Source organism: Delphinus delphis, chromosome 19, assembly GCF_949987515.2.
Source record: "Delphinus delphis chromosome 19, mDelDel1.2, whole genome shotgun sequence".
Classification (NCBI taxonomy): domain Eukaryota; kingdom Metazoa; phylum Chordata; class Mammalia; order Artiodactyla; family Delphinidae; genus Delphinus; species Delphinus delphis.
The window spans coordinates 33,787,434-33,803,193 of record NC_082701.1 but is presented as its reverse complement, the minus strand read 5'-3'; the positions used below and the strand labels follow the sequence as shown (position 1 = coordinate 33,803,193).

Here is a 15,760-nt window from a genome sequence, read left to right as displayed (position 1 = left end):
GAAGACCTAAATAGACATTTCTCAAAAGAAGACATACAGTTGCCAATAAGCACATGAAAAGATACTCAACATCACTAATTATTAGAAAAATGCAAATCAAAATTACAATGAGGTACCACCTCACACCAGTAAGAATGGCCATCATTAAAAAGCCTACAAATAACAAATTCTGGAGAGGGTATGGAGAAAAGAGAACCCTCCTACACTGTTGATGGGAATGTAAGTTGGTGCAGCCACTATGGAAAACAGTATGGAGGTCAAACATATGTCCGGACAAAACTCTAATTCCAAAGGATACATGCACTCCTATGTTCATAGCAACACTAGTCACAATAGCCAAGACACGGAAACAACCTAAGTGTCCATCAAAAGATGAATAGATAAAGATGCGGTACATATATACTATGGAATACTACACAGCCATAAAAAAGAACAAAATAATGCCATTTGCAGCAACATGGATGCAACTAGAGATGGTCATACTAAGTGAAGTAAGTCAGAAAGGGAAAGACAATACAATATGATATCACTTATATGTAGAATCTAAAATATGACACAAATGAACCTATCTACAAAGCAGAAAAAGACTCTCAGACATAGAGAACTGACTTGTGTTTGCCAAAGGGGGTGTGTGGGAGGGTTGGACTGGGAATTTGGGGTTAGTAGATGCAAACTATTATATATAGAATGGATGGACAACAAGGTCTTACTGTATAGCACAGAGAACTATATTCAATGTCCTGGGATAAACCACAATGTAAAAAGAATATAAGAAAGGATATATATATCCTTTATATATATATCCTAAAAGATTGCTTTGGTTATTAGGGGTCTTTTGTGGTTCAATACTAATTTTAGGATTATTTGTTCTAGTTCTGTGAAAAATGTCATTGATATTTTGATAGGGATTGCACTGAATCTGTAGATTGCTTTGGGTAGTGTGGACATTTTAACAATATTGATGCTTCCAGTCCATGAGTACAGTATTTTTTTTTTTTTTTTCTGTTGTCTTCAACTTTTTCCTCTGTGTCTTATACTTATCAGAGTACAGGTCTTTCACCTCTCTGTTTAAATTTATTCCTAAATATTTTATTCTTTTTGATGCAGTTGTAAATGGAATTGTTTTCTTGATTTCTCTTTCTGATAGTTCATTATTAGTGTACAGAAATGCAACAGATTTCTGTATATTAGTTTTGTATCCTGCAACTTTACTGAATTCATTTATTAATCCTAGTAGTTTTTTGGTGGTGTCTTTGGGTTTTTTTATATATAGTATCAATAGTGACAGTTTTACTTCTACCTTTCCAATTTAGATGCCTTTTATTTCTTTTTCTTATCTGATTGCTCTGGCTGGGACCTCCAATACTGTGTTGAATAAAAGTGGATGCAAGAATGAGCATCTTTGTCTTGTTCCTGATGTTAGCAGAAATGCTTTCAGCTTTTCAATGTGGAATAGTATGTTGGCTGTGGTTTTCTCATGTATGGCTTTTACTATGTTAAGGTGTGTTCCCTCTATATTCACTTTGTGAGAGTTTTTATCTTAAATGGATGTTGAATTTTGTCAAATGCTTTTTCTGCATCTTTTTGGATGATCACATGGTTTTTATCCTCTGTTTTGTTCATGTGGTATATCACATTGTTTTATTTACAGATGTCAAACCATCCTTGAATCCCTGGAATGAATCCTAATTGATCATGGTGTATGATTCTTTTAATCTGTTGTTGAATTTGGTTTGCTAATGTTTTATTAATTTTTACATCCGTGTTTATCAAGGACATTGTCCTATAACTTTTTGTATGTGTGTTGTGTCTTTGTTTTTGGTTTCAGGATAATGCTGGCCTTGTAAAATGAATTTGGAAGTGTGGCCTTCTCTTTAGTTTTTTGGAGTAATTTGAGAAGTATAGGGATTAACTCTTCTTTCAGTGTTTGGTAGAAGTTACCTATGAAGCCATCTGGATCTGGACTTTTGTTTTGGGGGAGTTTTTTGATTATGTATTAATTTCCTTACTAGTAATCAGTCTATTCATATTTTCTATTTCTTCATGACTCTTTCATGGAAGATTGTCTGTCTCTAGGAATTTATCCATTTCTTCTAGATTGTCTAGTTTGGCATATCATTTTTCATAGCATTTTCTTATGATCCTTTGTATTTCTGTGGGTCCATTGTAATTTCTCTTTTATTTCTGATTTAATTTATTTGGAGTTTATTTTTTTCTTGATGGCTAAAGGTTTGTCAATTTTATTTATCTTTTCAAAGAACCAACTCTTAGTTTCATTGATCCTTTCTATTGCTTTTTAAATCTCTATTTCATTTACTTTTGCTCTGATCTTTATTTCTTTCCTTCTACTAACTTGTTCCTCTTTTTCCACTTCCTTTAAATTTACACTTAGATTGTTTATTTGAGATTTTTTCTTGTTTCCTGAGGTAGGCCTTTATTGCTATAAACTTCCTTCTTAGAACTGCTTCAGCTGCATTGCATAGATTTTGGACAGTTGTGTTTCCATTTTCATTGTCTCAGGGTATTTTTTTAAATTTCCTCTTTGATTTCTTCATTGACTCATTGGTTGTTTAGTTGCCTGATGTTTAGTTTCCACCTGTTTTCTTTACAATTTTCTTCTTATAGTCTTTCTACTGTGGTCAGAAAAGTTGCTTGGTATGATTTTAGTCTTCTTAAATTTACTGAGACTTGTTTTGTGGCCTAACATATGATCTGTCATGGAGAATGTTCCATGTGCACTTGAAAGAATGCATGTTCTGCTGCTTTTAATGGAATGTTCTGTATATATCTATTAGGTTCATGTGATCTAATGTGTTGTTTAAGGCCAGGGTTTCCTTATTGATTTTCTGTCTGGATGATCTGTCCATTGATGTAAGTGGGTTATTAAAGTCCCTTATTATTGTATTGCTATCTACTTCTCCCTTTATGTCTGTTAACATTTGCTTTGTATATTTAGGTGATTCTGTGTTCGGTGCATAAATGTTTACAAGTGTTATATTCTCTTGTTGGATTGACCCCTTGTCTTTTGTTATAGTCTTTGTTTTAAAGTCTATTTAATCTGATATGAGTATTGCTACTCCAGCTTTCTTTTGTTTCCATTGTATGGAATCTCTTCCCATCCCTTCACTTTCAATCTATTTGAGGCTTTAGATCTGAGGTAAGCCTCTTGCAGGCAGCATATAGATGGGTCTTTTTTTTTTCTTTAATCAGTGGCTTTTGCTTGGAGCATTTAGTCCATTTACACTTAAAGTAATTATTGATAGGTATGTATTTATTATCACTTTAGTTGTTTTCTGGTTGTTTTTGTAGTTCTTCTCTGTTCCTATTTTCTTCTCTTGGTTTGTTTCTTTGTGATTTGTTGGATTTCTTTAGTTTATATTTGGATTCCTTTCTTTTTATTTTTTGTGTATCTATTCAAGGTTTATGGTTTGTGGTTGCTGTGAGGGTCTTATATATTGACCTGTGTATAGCCATCTGTTTTAAGCTGATAGTCACTTAATTTTGAAGCCATTATAAAAACACTACGTTTTTATCTTCTCCACACATTTTATGGTTTTGATGTCATATTTTACATCTTTTTATTCTCTGAATCCCTTAACTACTTACTGTAGTTACAATTGATTGTATTACTTTTGTCTTTTAAACTTTGTACTGGCTTTTTAAATGGCTGATCCCTTGCCTTCACTATATATTTGCCTTTACCAGTGGGATTTTTTTCTTCCTTCCATATGTTGTCTTATTTCTAGTTACAGCCTTTTCTTTTCTGCTTAAAGAAGGCCTTTTAACATTTCTTGTCTGACTGGTTTAGTGGTGATGAACTCCTTTAAGTTTTTGTTTATCTGGGAAACCCTTTATCTCTCCTTCAATTTTAAATGATAACCTTGCCAGATATTATATTTTATTTTATTTTTTTCTTTCAGCACTTTAAATATATTATGCCACTCCCTTCTGGCCTGTAAATTTTCTGCTGAAAAATCAGCTGATGGTCTTATGGGGTTTCTCTTGTATGTGATTAGCTATATTTCTCTTGCTGCCTTTAAGATTCCCTCTTTTGCCATTTTAATTATAATATATTTCAGTGTGAATCTCTTTGGGTTCATCTTTTTGGGGACTCTGTGTTTCCTGTACCTGAATGTCTGTTTTCTTTTCCAGGTTAGGGAAATTTTTATTTCATTTTTTTCTTCAAATAAGCTTTTATTTCTACAAATAAGTTTTTTGGCCCTTTCTCTCTTCTCCTTATGGGACCCCTATAATGTAAATGTGGTACTCTTGATGTTGCCCAAGAGGTCTCTTAAACTCTCTTCATTTTAAAAACTTCTTTCTTCTTTTTGCTGTTCTGATTGTGTGATTTCCACTATTCTGTCTTCCAGATCACTTATCTATTCTCCTTTATTATCTAGTATGCTGTTATTCTCTCTATTGTATTCCCTCTATTGTATTGTATTCTTCAGTTCTGATTAGTTCTTATATTTTCTAAATGTTTGTTGAAGTTCTCACTGTGTTCCTTCATTCTTCTGAGTTTGGTAAGCATCCTTATGTCTGTTTTCTTGAACTCTTTATCGGGTAAATTATTTATCTCCATTTCATTAAGGTTTCTTTTTTTGGGGGGTGGGGGTTTATTTTGATCCTTAGTTTGAAACATTCCTCTGTCTCCTCATTTTATTTGACTTTCAGTTTTTGTTTCTATAAATTGGGCAAAATAGCTACCTCTGTGGTTTTGAAAGAATGGCTTGTAGAGGAGCATTCCCTGTGTAGACTACTTGTGCCTGGTGGCTTTGGCAGGCTGGATAGAGCTAGAGCAGGCAGTCCATGGAGAGTGCAGCACCTGAGGCCACCTCGGCAGGGTGGCTGGGGCTAGAATAGACACAGGCTGGAGGAAGGCCTTGGTGAATGCTGCATCTGAGACCACCTTAGTGGATTGGCTGGGGTTGGAGTTGTTGCATGCCAGGTTTGGTCCCAGGGGAGTGCTGCACTCAAATCTGCCTTGGTGGGGCAGCTCGGGCTGGAGTGGGCATGGGCCGGGGGAGTCATGGGGGAACTCAAATGATGGCAGTTGCTGGCCCCTCTGACCCCAGAGAGATCTCCAGCAGTTCCTTGCTCATTTGCAGAAGCTCTAGGGTTAGTCCAGGTGCCCTTTAAACTCCTGTTTTTTGGTCGTGTCCCAGGGTGGGCGAGTCTGTGCTCAGGCCCCTCAGAAAATCTCCCCCTACTGCAGGTCAGGGTGGGGTTCTCATGGATACCATGTTTCCATCTTTACTACCCATTTCTATGTGGTCCTTCTATGTGCAGTAGCTGTCCATTCAGCCTTCAGGTCTTCAAAACAAATTTCTCTATATGTAGGTGTAGATTGGATGTGTTCGTGGGAAGAGGTGAACTCAGGGTCTTCCTATGCCACCATCTTGGACCCCTCTTAAATATTTTTCTTTTTATAAGGAAACCTATTATATAACTCTTTTAAATATATCTAATGAAATCTAATACTATAGTTTTTGGTACCCATAATTATCTTTTAAAAGAAAATTCAGGCATCAGTTCTTATTCTCAGAAATTTATCATCTTTCCTTTTTCTCTGTTAACTCTTACTTCTCTTCTATATTGCCCTAGAATGTTACCCTGATACGTTATAATTTCAAGCTTAAAAATCTTTCATTGATCACCCTATCATTTTGTTACCAAAAAATTTAGGTAAATTGTAATATATTTATTTCAATTTACTATGTTCATTAGATTTTACATATTAAAATTTTCTTCTGATTTGAGTAGTAATTATATTATTGATTCACAATCAAAAAATATAAATATGATATAAATTTTGTTAAATTATTTTTATAAAGGTAATTTTTTTAATGTAAATTCATATTTCAGTGGGATAGAAGGATTATTTTCAGTCCAGCTCTGTCATTTATAAGATTTCCATATTTGCATGGGCATTTCTGAGCTCTTTATTCTGCTGGTTTATTTGGTTTCATAAGTCTTGATATCTGCTAAGACACACTTTCCCACCTTGTTCTTCTTTTCAAATATTACTTTGGCTTATCTTATCTGTATACATTTTTGCCAAAATCTTGCTACGTTGAATTTATAGACTATTATAACTGATGAACCTACACTGACACATCATAATCACCCAAAGTCCATAGTTTACATTACAGTTCACTCTTGGTGTATACATTCTGTGTGGGTTTGGACAAATGTATAATGACATGTATCAATCATTATTGTATCATACAGAGTATCTTTATTACACAAAATATTCTCTGTTCACTGCCTGTCATCTCTCCACAACCTTCCCCCCCACCCATAGCAACCACTGATCCTTTTATTGTCTCCATAGTTTTGCCCTTTCCAGAATGTCATATACTTGGAATCATACAGTATATAGCCCTTTCAGATTGGCTTCTTTCACTTAGTAATATGCATTTAAGGTTTCTCTGTGTCTTTTCATCTCTCTTATCTGGATGTTTATTTACCCATTTACCTATTGAAGAACATCTTGGTTGCTTCAAATTTTGATAATTATGAATAAAACTACTATAAACGTCATGTGCAGGTCTTTGTGTGGACATAAGTTTTCAACTCCTTTGGGTAAATACCAAGGAACTCAATTGTTGGATCATATGGTAAGAGGATGTGTAGTTTTGTAAGAAACTGCCAAACTGTCTTACAAAGTGGTTGTACCATTTTGCATTCCCACCAGCAATGAATGAGAGTTCCCATTGCTGAGAATGAGAGTTTCCAAAGACCTGGTTGTTTGGAAACTCTCAGGAGATTACCTAGTTCACCCAGAATTGAAGTGCTGATTTAGCAGATCTGATTTACTCTAAATGTAACATTTAGAGTAGGAAGACTGAAGCTGTAAGAGCACGGTTCTCCTTCCACTCATCCAGGTGTTTTGTTTTTATCTACCTAATGTTGATAGCAGAACATTGTTTTCTAATTGCCAAAAAGTACTATAAGCTACCATATCCATTTATGATGAGGAAAGGCAAAGGTTGTTGGGTGGCTTACAATATAAGTCAAGTAGGGAATTCAGAGTACTTTTATGAGCATACAAAACTTTCTTAGCAACTGCAAAGAAATACTCATGCTCCAAATTAGTAATTTACTTCCTTTTTGCCAATATGATTTTAGGGCAGATAAGAATGTATTCAATCTGTGGCATTTTGATAGCAAAAGCAAAGTGCTGATGGTAATGGTGCAAGGCCCACATGCCAATAATTTCCTGTTTGTGGCTTCAAATCAGATATTGTGCAAGAGTCATTATATCAGTTTACAAGAATTCTTTTGTTGTATTCTGCTTGTCAACACACAGAAGAATCCCCATAAAATGACCTGAATCCACAAATCCATAGTAAGAATGCATTTTACTTCACCACACTCACATATGTAACTGAAACAAAAGTCTCAAAGCATTACTTACCTTTTCTACATCCTTGTGTTCTTATTTAATATTCAATTTTATTTCATTAAATATTTGGTCTTATAATTTACTAATGAGTTATGCACCACAGTTTGAAAATACTGTAAAAATCATTACTTGTCAAACAGCTCACCAGAAACAAATTTTTAAAAATATATTTTTTAGTATTTTTCCCAATTTTTTTTTTTAGTTGAAAAACAGTATAGTGCCTCATGTGAAATAATATATCAATTAATCTGAGGTCATGATGCTGACATGACATTCTGTGAAGGTGAGGAAATTCCCCTCTGGTCACCCCTCAACCATCTCATCTTAAACAACAGTCAGATTTTATAATCCATCTGTTAGGGATGCTTGTTTTTTACCCATATGTTTCCTTTTTTTTGGCTTGTATTTTTCTTAATTTATTGTTTAAAAATATTTTTACGGAAGCATAATGGACACAGTAATAAATAGAATCATACAGATGAACTTATTTGCAAAAGCAGAAATAGAGGCACAGATGTAGAGGACAAATGTATGGACACCAAGGGGGTAAGGGAGGGGTGGGATGAATTGGGAGATTGGGATTGACTTATATACACTATGACGTATGAAATAGATGACTAATGAGAACCTACTGTATAGCACAGGGAACTCCACTCAGTGCTATATGGTGACCTAAATGGGAAAGAAATCCTAAAAAGAGGAGATATATGTATATGCATAGCTGATTCACTTTGCGGTATAGCAGAAACTAACACAACATTGTAAAGCAACTATACTCCAATAAAAATTAATAATAGTAAAAAAGAATCATACAGTATGTACTCTTTTGTAACTAGCTTCATTTGCTGATCATTCTGTCTGACTCATAAGATTTCTTGAGATGATATCTTTTAAGAAGAAAAAATTGCTGAGCCAGTATAGTCAGTCCTACTTTTGTTTAGTTGACAAAAAACTTTTGGTTTTAGAATAATATGGCATTTAGAAGCAAAAATATAATTATCTTTCTGTGATTCTAGTCATCATTGCTATATTAAAAAATTCACACAGTGCTATACCTGTGACTGGCACAAGATTACACCCAGAAAAGGCAAGGTTGGAGCCTACATCTATCAGTATTCTAAAATTAGCAACAGCAGACTGTAGTCCATGATATTGTGATGGCTTTACCACACTAATCAAGTATCATAAATGGATTATATTAAAATCACAGAACACCACAAGTATCTGAATGTAGACTTTTCACAATTGGGGTTCGTGCTAAATCAATTAAGTGGATTGCATTTTAACAAGTGAAATAGGATAGAATGGAAAATATCAAAGTGAACTGTATATAATAAGAATGATAATATTTCATTGATATAAATGTTATTTCTCACTATGTGTAGCAGTAAATACTTTATAGCCACTTCACTATATACTCATCTGTAAAACATTAAATGTATATTGAACAACTACAATGTGTGTGGCATTGTGTTAGGTGCTCCAGCACATGTTATTAAGGTTAATAAAACTGGAGCCTGCCCCTCAAGGAATTTAGGGTATAATGTAAAGAAATTTACAAATAAAATTTAAAAATGCATTGTGTGATAAGGCCATAGTAATAATAGAGCTTAGAACATTAAGAGAGGATTCATAACAGAGTTGGCATTTGAGTGAGTTTTGAATGATAAATAGGATTTTATCTGCTCAAGAGGTGAACAGAGAATGATAAGCGTTTTTATTAGCATGAAAAACAATATGTATAATGTGTTGGTAAGCAGAGTAATCTATGTTTTAAATAAGATAATTGGGTACATGCAGGTCAGTGAAGGAAGAGTAAATATTAAACCTAAAAATTTGTACCTGTGTTAAGTGAGGAGCCATTAAGGAGAATAATGACATGATCAAAGTGATATTTTAGAAATACTAATCTTAAATGGTGTTGGTTATCTTGGAAGGGATTAACGTGGTGGTTGGTAGTCTAGACTACCAAATACGGAATAATAAAGAGCTAAACTATGGTGAAGATGAGGAGAATGGAAAGGAATGGTGAGACAGATCTAAGATATTTACTGAAACAAGTATCTCGTCAATGAGGCTTGCATTTGGATGTTAGAACCAAGGGAGAATGAGTTAAAGATAACTCTGAAGTTTTTATTCGGATGATTAATGACATGTTGTTACTTTTACTGGAAAGAGAATAAGAAGAGAAAGGTAGAGAAGATGATGGGTTGTGTTTTGGAAAGAGTAAGTTCAAGATGCTGACAGGTATAAATAACCAAAAGGCAATTGGAAATAAGGAACTGGACACCAGGAGAGGAATTTGAGAATGATCTGGAGGGTGATAGTTATGATAGCATGGCAGTGAATGTTATCACTCAGGGAGAGCTTGTAGAGAAGGCAGCGGAAAGGGACAAACTTTGGGGAACCTCCCTTTTCCCCCATTTAAGGAGTAGAAGTGAAATTAAGTCAAAACAGCCTAAATATTCTGAGGGTAGATGAGATAGTGGAGTATGAAAAACCTAGGGAAGAGAAAGTTTCAAGAACAAATGGCTTGAGCAATGTTATATGTAGCAAAGTGGTTAAGCAAGTTGATGAGAGGCATTTATTTTGTCAAATAGCAGGTTGTTTGGTGACACTACAAGTAATTATTTTTGAAATGTGGGGATGGGAGGAAAGATACGTAAACCAGATTATAAGAAGTAAAAGGAGTAGGCAGGGGAAATGGAAGGGGAATGCACAGAAATTTTAAGGAAAGGATGTAATTGGATGGATTCGTAATGGAAGGGTTTATCAATAAAATTAGACTGAAACAGAGGTTGTTGTTTTGTTCTGTTTAAAATGAATTGAGGCTAGGAAGGTGGCCAGTGCAATAGTGGCTATCCAGAATTGGCACAAGTCAAATAACTTAAAAATTATGATGATGGAGCACAGTGAAGGGAGAGTTGAGGTCAGACTTGCTCAGCTCAGTGCAGTGACTTTCTGAAGTATCTCTTGATATCTCCATAGGAGACATGAGAAAGCAGAGTAGAAATGATTTATAATGTTATGTACCAGGTATCGCAGAGGTCAAGGGGCCTGAGGGTCAAAAATTATATCATGGGAGCCAGGCAGGAAAGGAGGATAAAGTCCAAGAACTGGAGGTATATTAGAAAATAGGTATCTGTCTGGAATCATTCATGTTAAATAGCAACAATGTATTAATTTCATTTGCTGCTTGCTTAGTTGAAGCATATTTGGAAAATCACTGGGTACAAAGGGGCTTTTCAAAGAATTCACAAGTAATATCTATGGCCAGTTTTTTTCTGTTTAGCCCTAAAATAGCAATAAAGTTATAAAACTTTTTTTTTTAACTCATGGTGTGTTCTATGTCTGTCGCCTAGTGTTCTGCCTCCCAAAATGGTACCATGGACTCTTTTATGCATGACTTACCTTCATTTTAAATGCAAAAATTTATGATTACATCCCTAAAAATCCCAATCCATAATTTATCTTAGTAAATTATGATAGCTCTGTTATCTAGATTCTCATTTAAACTCTGAATTGTTTAATTTTACTTCTTAAGATAACAAAATAGAATAAGACCATCTGAATGTATAGTAGCAGTGTTTCCCAGAATGTGCTTGGTAGACATTAGTCCCACGAGATACTACAAAATAAAGGAGAGTGTGTGTGTGTAATATGGTTGGAAAACTTGAGGAAAACAAGTCATTATGTTACCTTTTGGGATATTCAAAATGCTTATTAGCATATCAAAGCTACTGGAAGCCCTGCAGGAAAGAAAGTTATTTTTTTCTAAATCCTGCATTTCTCTAACTTATCTGACCTACAAGGACCACTATCACCATCACCATCACCCAGTTATGCTTTTATACAAATCTAATTAATATCATTTGGAACACATTTTGGGAAATATTGCTACATTTGAAATTGTATTTGGAAGTAACCTAAAACAGTGTAAGAATGAATTCTGTGACTACTTATGAAATAGAATGACAGAGACAGATGAAGAATATGAGATCATGTTATTATGGACAATGGCCATAGGTACACAAAAGCAAATGTGTCAGAACACAAGGAACCAATAATTTTAGGAAAAATATTTCTGCAAAAACTTGAGGAATGACCCCAACTTCTGTTATTCTAAGACTTGGAAAGCAAATCTGAGTTTATTATATCCATACCACCATGATTTTTTGTTGAGCAGTTAGTAAAAAATCACAGACTAATGTCAGATCTCTGTGGGAATCTTGGAATGGCCACTTACTAGCTGTGAAACCTTAGGCATTTTACTAACCTTTTGAGCCCATTCCCTCATGTAAAATAGACACAAAGTTATGGTAAGGATTTAATATTGAATATATACAGTCCTTAGCAATATATCTGCACAAAGTTCCTAATAAATGGTTGATATTATTAACTATTTGTATTATCTTTTCCTACTCTGCATTCACCTCTCCTATCTGAAGGGCCCTGCTTTAAAGCTCATACTTATATAGCGATCACTTTCTCTATTTGGTCCTATAAATCATATTTTCTATACTTTATTTTTAGTTCTATTATAACTTCTGCATAGAAGATGGCTATAATTAGACTTGGATTTTTATCTCTGATAAGATTGCCATTTTTTTTACCTTATAATTAACTGTCAGAGATCAAGCTAGAAGTAAGAGAAATTGTCATTTCTGCTATTCTTTGTTGTTGTTATTCACCTGTGCATGAATTATTAATATTATCTTCAAGACAGTTTCTGTGCAGGAATCTTTTTAAGCCACTTTGGCTGTTACATTATATTTCATTTAGTTAAAACAATAATAGGCATAATCAATTAATGTACTTTACTGGGTTCCTGTAAACTATCTTGGTTGATAATGTCCAGCATTTTGTTAGCCTTATATACCATGTACTTGGTGTGGACATCTTTAAGGAGTAGTTTATGTTGATAATTCATAAAGTCTTTTTAATTGAAGTATAGTTGATTTACAGTATTATGTTAGTTTCAGGTATACAACATAGTGATTCAGTATTTTCCAGATTATATTCCGTTATAGGTTATTACAAGAATCTGGGTATAATTCCCTGTGCTATACAGTATATCCTTGTTGCTTATCTATTTTATATATAGTACTTTGTATCTGTTAATCCCTAATCCCTGTTAATACCCCTAATTTGTCCCTCCCCACTTCCCTCTCCCTTTCAGTAACCACAAGTTTGTTTTCTATGTCTGTGACTCTGTTTCTGTTTTACATATACATTCATTTGTATTATTTTTTAGATTCCACATGTAAGTGATATCATATAGTATTTGCCTTTCTTCTGACTTATTTCACTAAGCATAATATTCTCTATGTCCATCCACATTGCTGCAAGTGGCATTATTTCATTCATTTGTATGGCTGAGTAATATTCCATTGTGTGTGTATACACACACACACACACACACACACACACACACACACATATATATAAACACATACATTATAAACACAGTCTTAAAATTTGGACTTTAAGGAAAAATTATATTGTTAAAATAAGAATAATAAAAATGAGAACAGAGTGTGTATATCTCATAATCATCTAAATTCTGTATCAGTAACAAAAATATAAGGTTAAGCTTAAATGAATTAAGTTACCCCAGATTATTTTAATATTCTCTTTTATCTAATGAAATGACTCCAAAGTAAGAAACTGAATCTTGTTATTGGAATGCAAAAGCCTAAGACTCATCAAAAAGTATTTTTATGTTCTCATAATTAGTATCTAATGTATAACTTTTCTCTTATATTTTAATGTTGACAGCTTCTTCCCTGTGATTCCTTAGAAGCAGATGAAATGGAAAGGCTTAAGCATGAAAGAAATGATGCCTTGGAAGAAGTGAATACACTTAAGGTAATCTCCAATTTAGCTTCCTTATATTTTCTTTAGAAAAATGAAAAGAAAGAAAATTACCTTCTGTTGAATTCTGCAGTATCGGGGCTTAGTTTTTTTTTAAAGAATATTAATATCAAATAGCTTAGCATTGAATGTTAATACCAAGTAATTTGATATTTATTTCTTCAGCTGACCTTTAGAGAATTAATTTTTTAGTTCACACACTTATTTATATTTCACAGTCTCCATCTAAGATTCAGTGTGAACAGTGGTTTTTAGTTATCCCTTCTGATCTAACTACTTTTCACCCCTATTTTTTCTTACGCTGATGGCAAGAATAAGGAGCCAACAAAGATTAGATGAGAAGCCCACAAAACAAGCCATGACAGTTTTGGATCCTCAGATGTTCATTGGGAAATACATTTTCTCCCATGTTCATGGGAATGCTTCAGGGACATCTTGTTTCGCTAACATAATTTAGAATTAAGGCAATGTGATTTAAGGAAAATAAAAACACAGTATATCCCAAATATACTTTAAGATTTTGGTTCTCTTTATATGTCTTCATTTCATGTTTAGTAGAATATTAAATTTACATTATATCCTAAGTTTTACAGAAAGCCATTATATTTTTCAAATCTTCAAGAAAAGCACATAACTACTTGATTTACCATTAATTCACCATAGGAATATATTTTTAAATTACTTTTAATTATTTTCTTAAATAAGTGAAACTCTATTATTTGTTTAATTTTTATTAAAGCAAAATCTTTACACCAAAAAAAAAAAAAAGAAAAGAAAGAAAGAAATTTCCTTGCTACCTTAGTTTTTAAATTCTGACCTCTAGAGGAAGCCATTGTTTAACATATCTTGTTTATCCTTTGGGAGACTTTCTCTATGTAGCCAATCATATGTTTAAAAATACATGTGTATATATTTTTTAACTTTTACAAAATTGCATACACACTTTTTTACAACTTGCCTTCTTTTTTTCTCTTTGTTAGCATTATATCTTTGGTTACTTTTCAGGTTAACATATACAGATCTACCTAATTCTTTTTAATGCCTCTCCTATCATCAAAAGGTTCTATTCTAGGTTTTTTAACCAGTTCTTTATTGATGGATATTTAGGCTATTTCCAGTTTTCCATTATTAAAAATAATTCCATCATAAGTAGCTTTGTAGATGTATCTTTGGGCCGTTGTGCAGTTGTAAAAGTACAAATTGAATACATTTCTGAAAGCCGAATTGCTTTTATCAAAGAATATGGAGGCATAAAATTTTACATGTTGCCAAATTCCCTTTCAAAAGATATTACCAATTCATGTTACGTTCAAATGTAAGCATTTTACTACTAAAGGAATATTTTATATTTCTCTTTACAGCTTTGAAACCACTATCCACATTTTTTTGTGTAACAAGAGTTAAGATGAAAAATATAAATTTAGTTTTAAAAATATATTGACAGTAGTTTCCTCGTATTCTCTTAGAAAACATCTCCAGGGTTGGTTACATTGGTAAGACAGCATTTTTATATAATTTACTCTGCATAAGTCGTTGAGTCTTACAGTTCATCAGAATTTTCTGAGGCTCTCAGATCTTTTTTATTTCCCTAATGTTTATCATTGTTAAATTTAGTGATATATTCCTGTTTTTTATTGGAATATCAGTAGTAATTATTAGAATTTTAATTTAATTTAACATTTAAACAAAGTTTTCCTGAGGAGCTATTCAGTAAATCAGGATTCACATTTAAAATTTTTGAGATGTAACTGAGCATATCCTACTGTGACAAAACCTAAAAGCACGGGTGAAATATATTCTATATTTTATAATTTCCTTTACCTGAGAACCTATCTATTGGCTGAGAACCACTTGTTTAACTATAGAAAAGATTGTACAAAGCAATAAATATTTCATTTGAGATAATGTTTGCACTTTTGAGTTTTTCTGTTTTGAGTTTGCAGTTTTGAGTTTTCACACTCACACAAATAGCAGAGGTTGTTAAATGAAGTTCATGGAGTGTATAGATGGTCTCTCATCACTTCCCATTATCCTGTGACATCTCTATTCTTCATGTCAAAGAAAAATGAAGCCAAGAAAATTTGATACCAATGGCTAATTTTTATTTTGCAAGAATGATTTTTAAAAGTGCCATGGGCCTCATTTAACTTAAAGCCTTTCTGCAGAGTTCACATTGCTACTGCTTTGCAAAGCTGAATGAAAATAGATATATTTTCCATTTACAGATGCAAAAAACTAGGACACAAAAAGTGAAGGTGACTTGCATAAAACCCAGGAGCCAGCAGTTTCTTGACTTCTGGTCTGTGGCAGATTCATTAGATTGCTATATGATATTCATTGTCATGTACTTTCATTTCATCTGTTAGACAAGAATGAGCTGAAGTATAACAGAAAGCGAATTGCTTCCTGTAAACCCTGCAATGCTGCCATGAATATTTACCACTCAATATAATCTTCCAGCAATTCCTCTGCTTGGGT

General features: G+C 33.4%; 1 protein-coding gene across 3 annotated transcripts in view; it reads left to right on the top strand.

Annotated features, from left to right (window-relative positions):
- The window catches only part of STXBP4 (syntaxin binding protein 4), a 180,640-nt gene that overhangs the window by 69,789 nt on the left and 95,091 nt on the right, over positions 1-15,760 (top strand). For all 3 annotated transcript variants that reach the window (XM_059996537.1, XM_059996538.1, XM_059996539.1), the window contains one exon: positions 13,187-13,276. In XM_059996537.1, the coding sequence (XP_059852520.1) occupies positions 13,187-13,276 (90 nt within the window). The remainder of the gene's footprint in view (positions 1-13,186; positions 13,277-15,760) is intronic.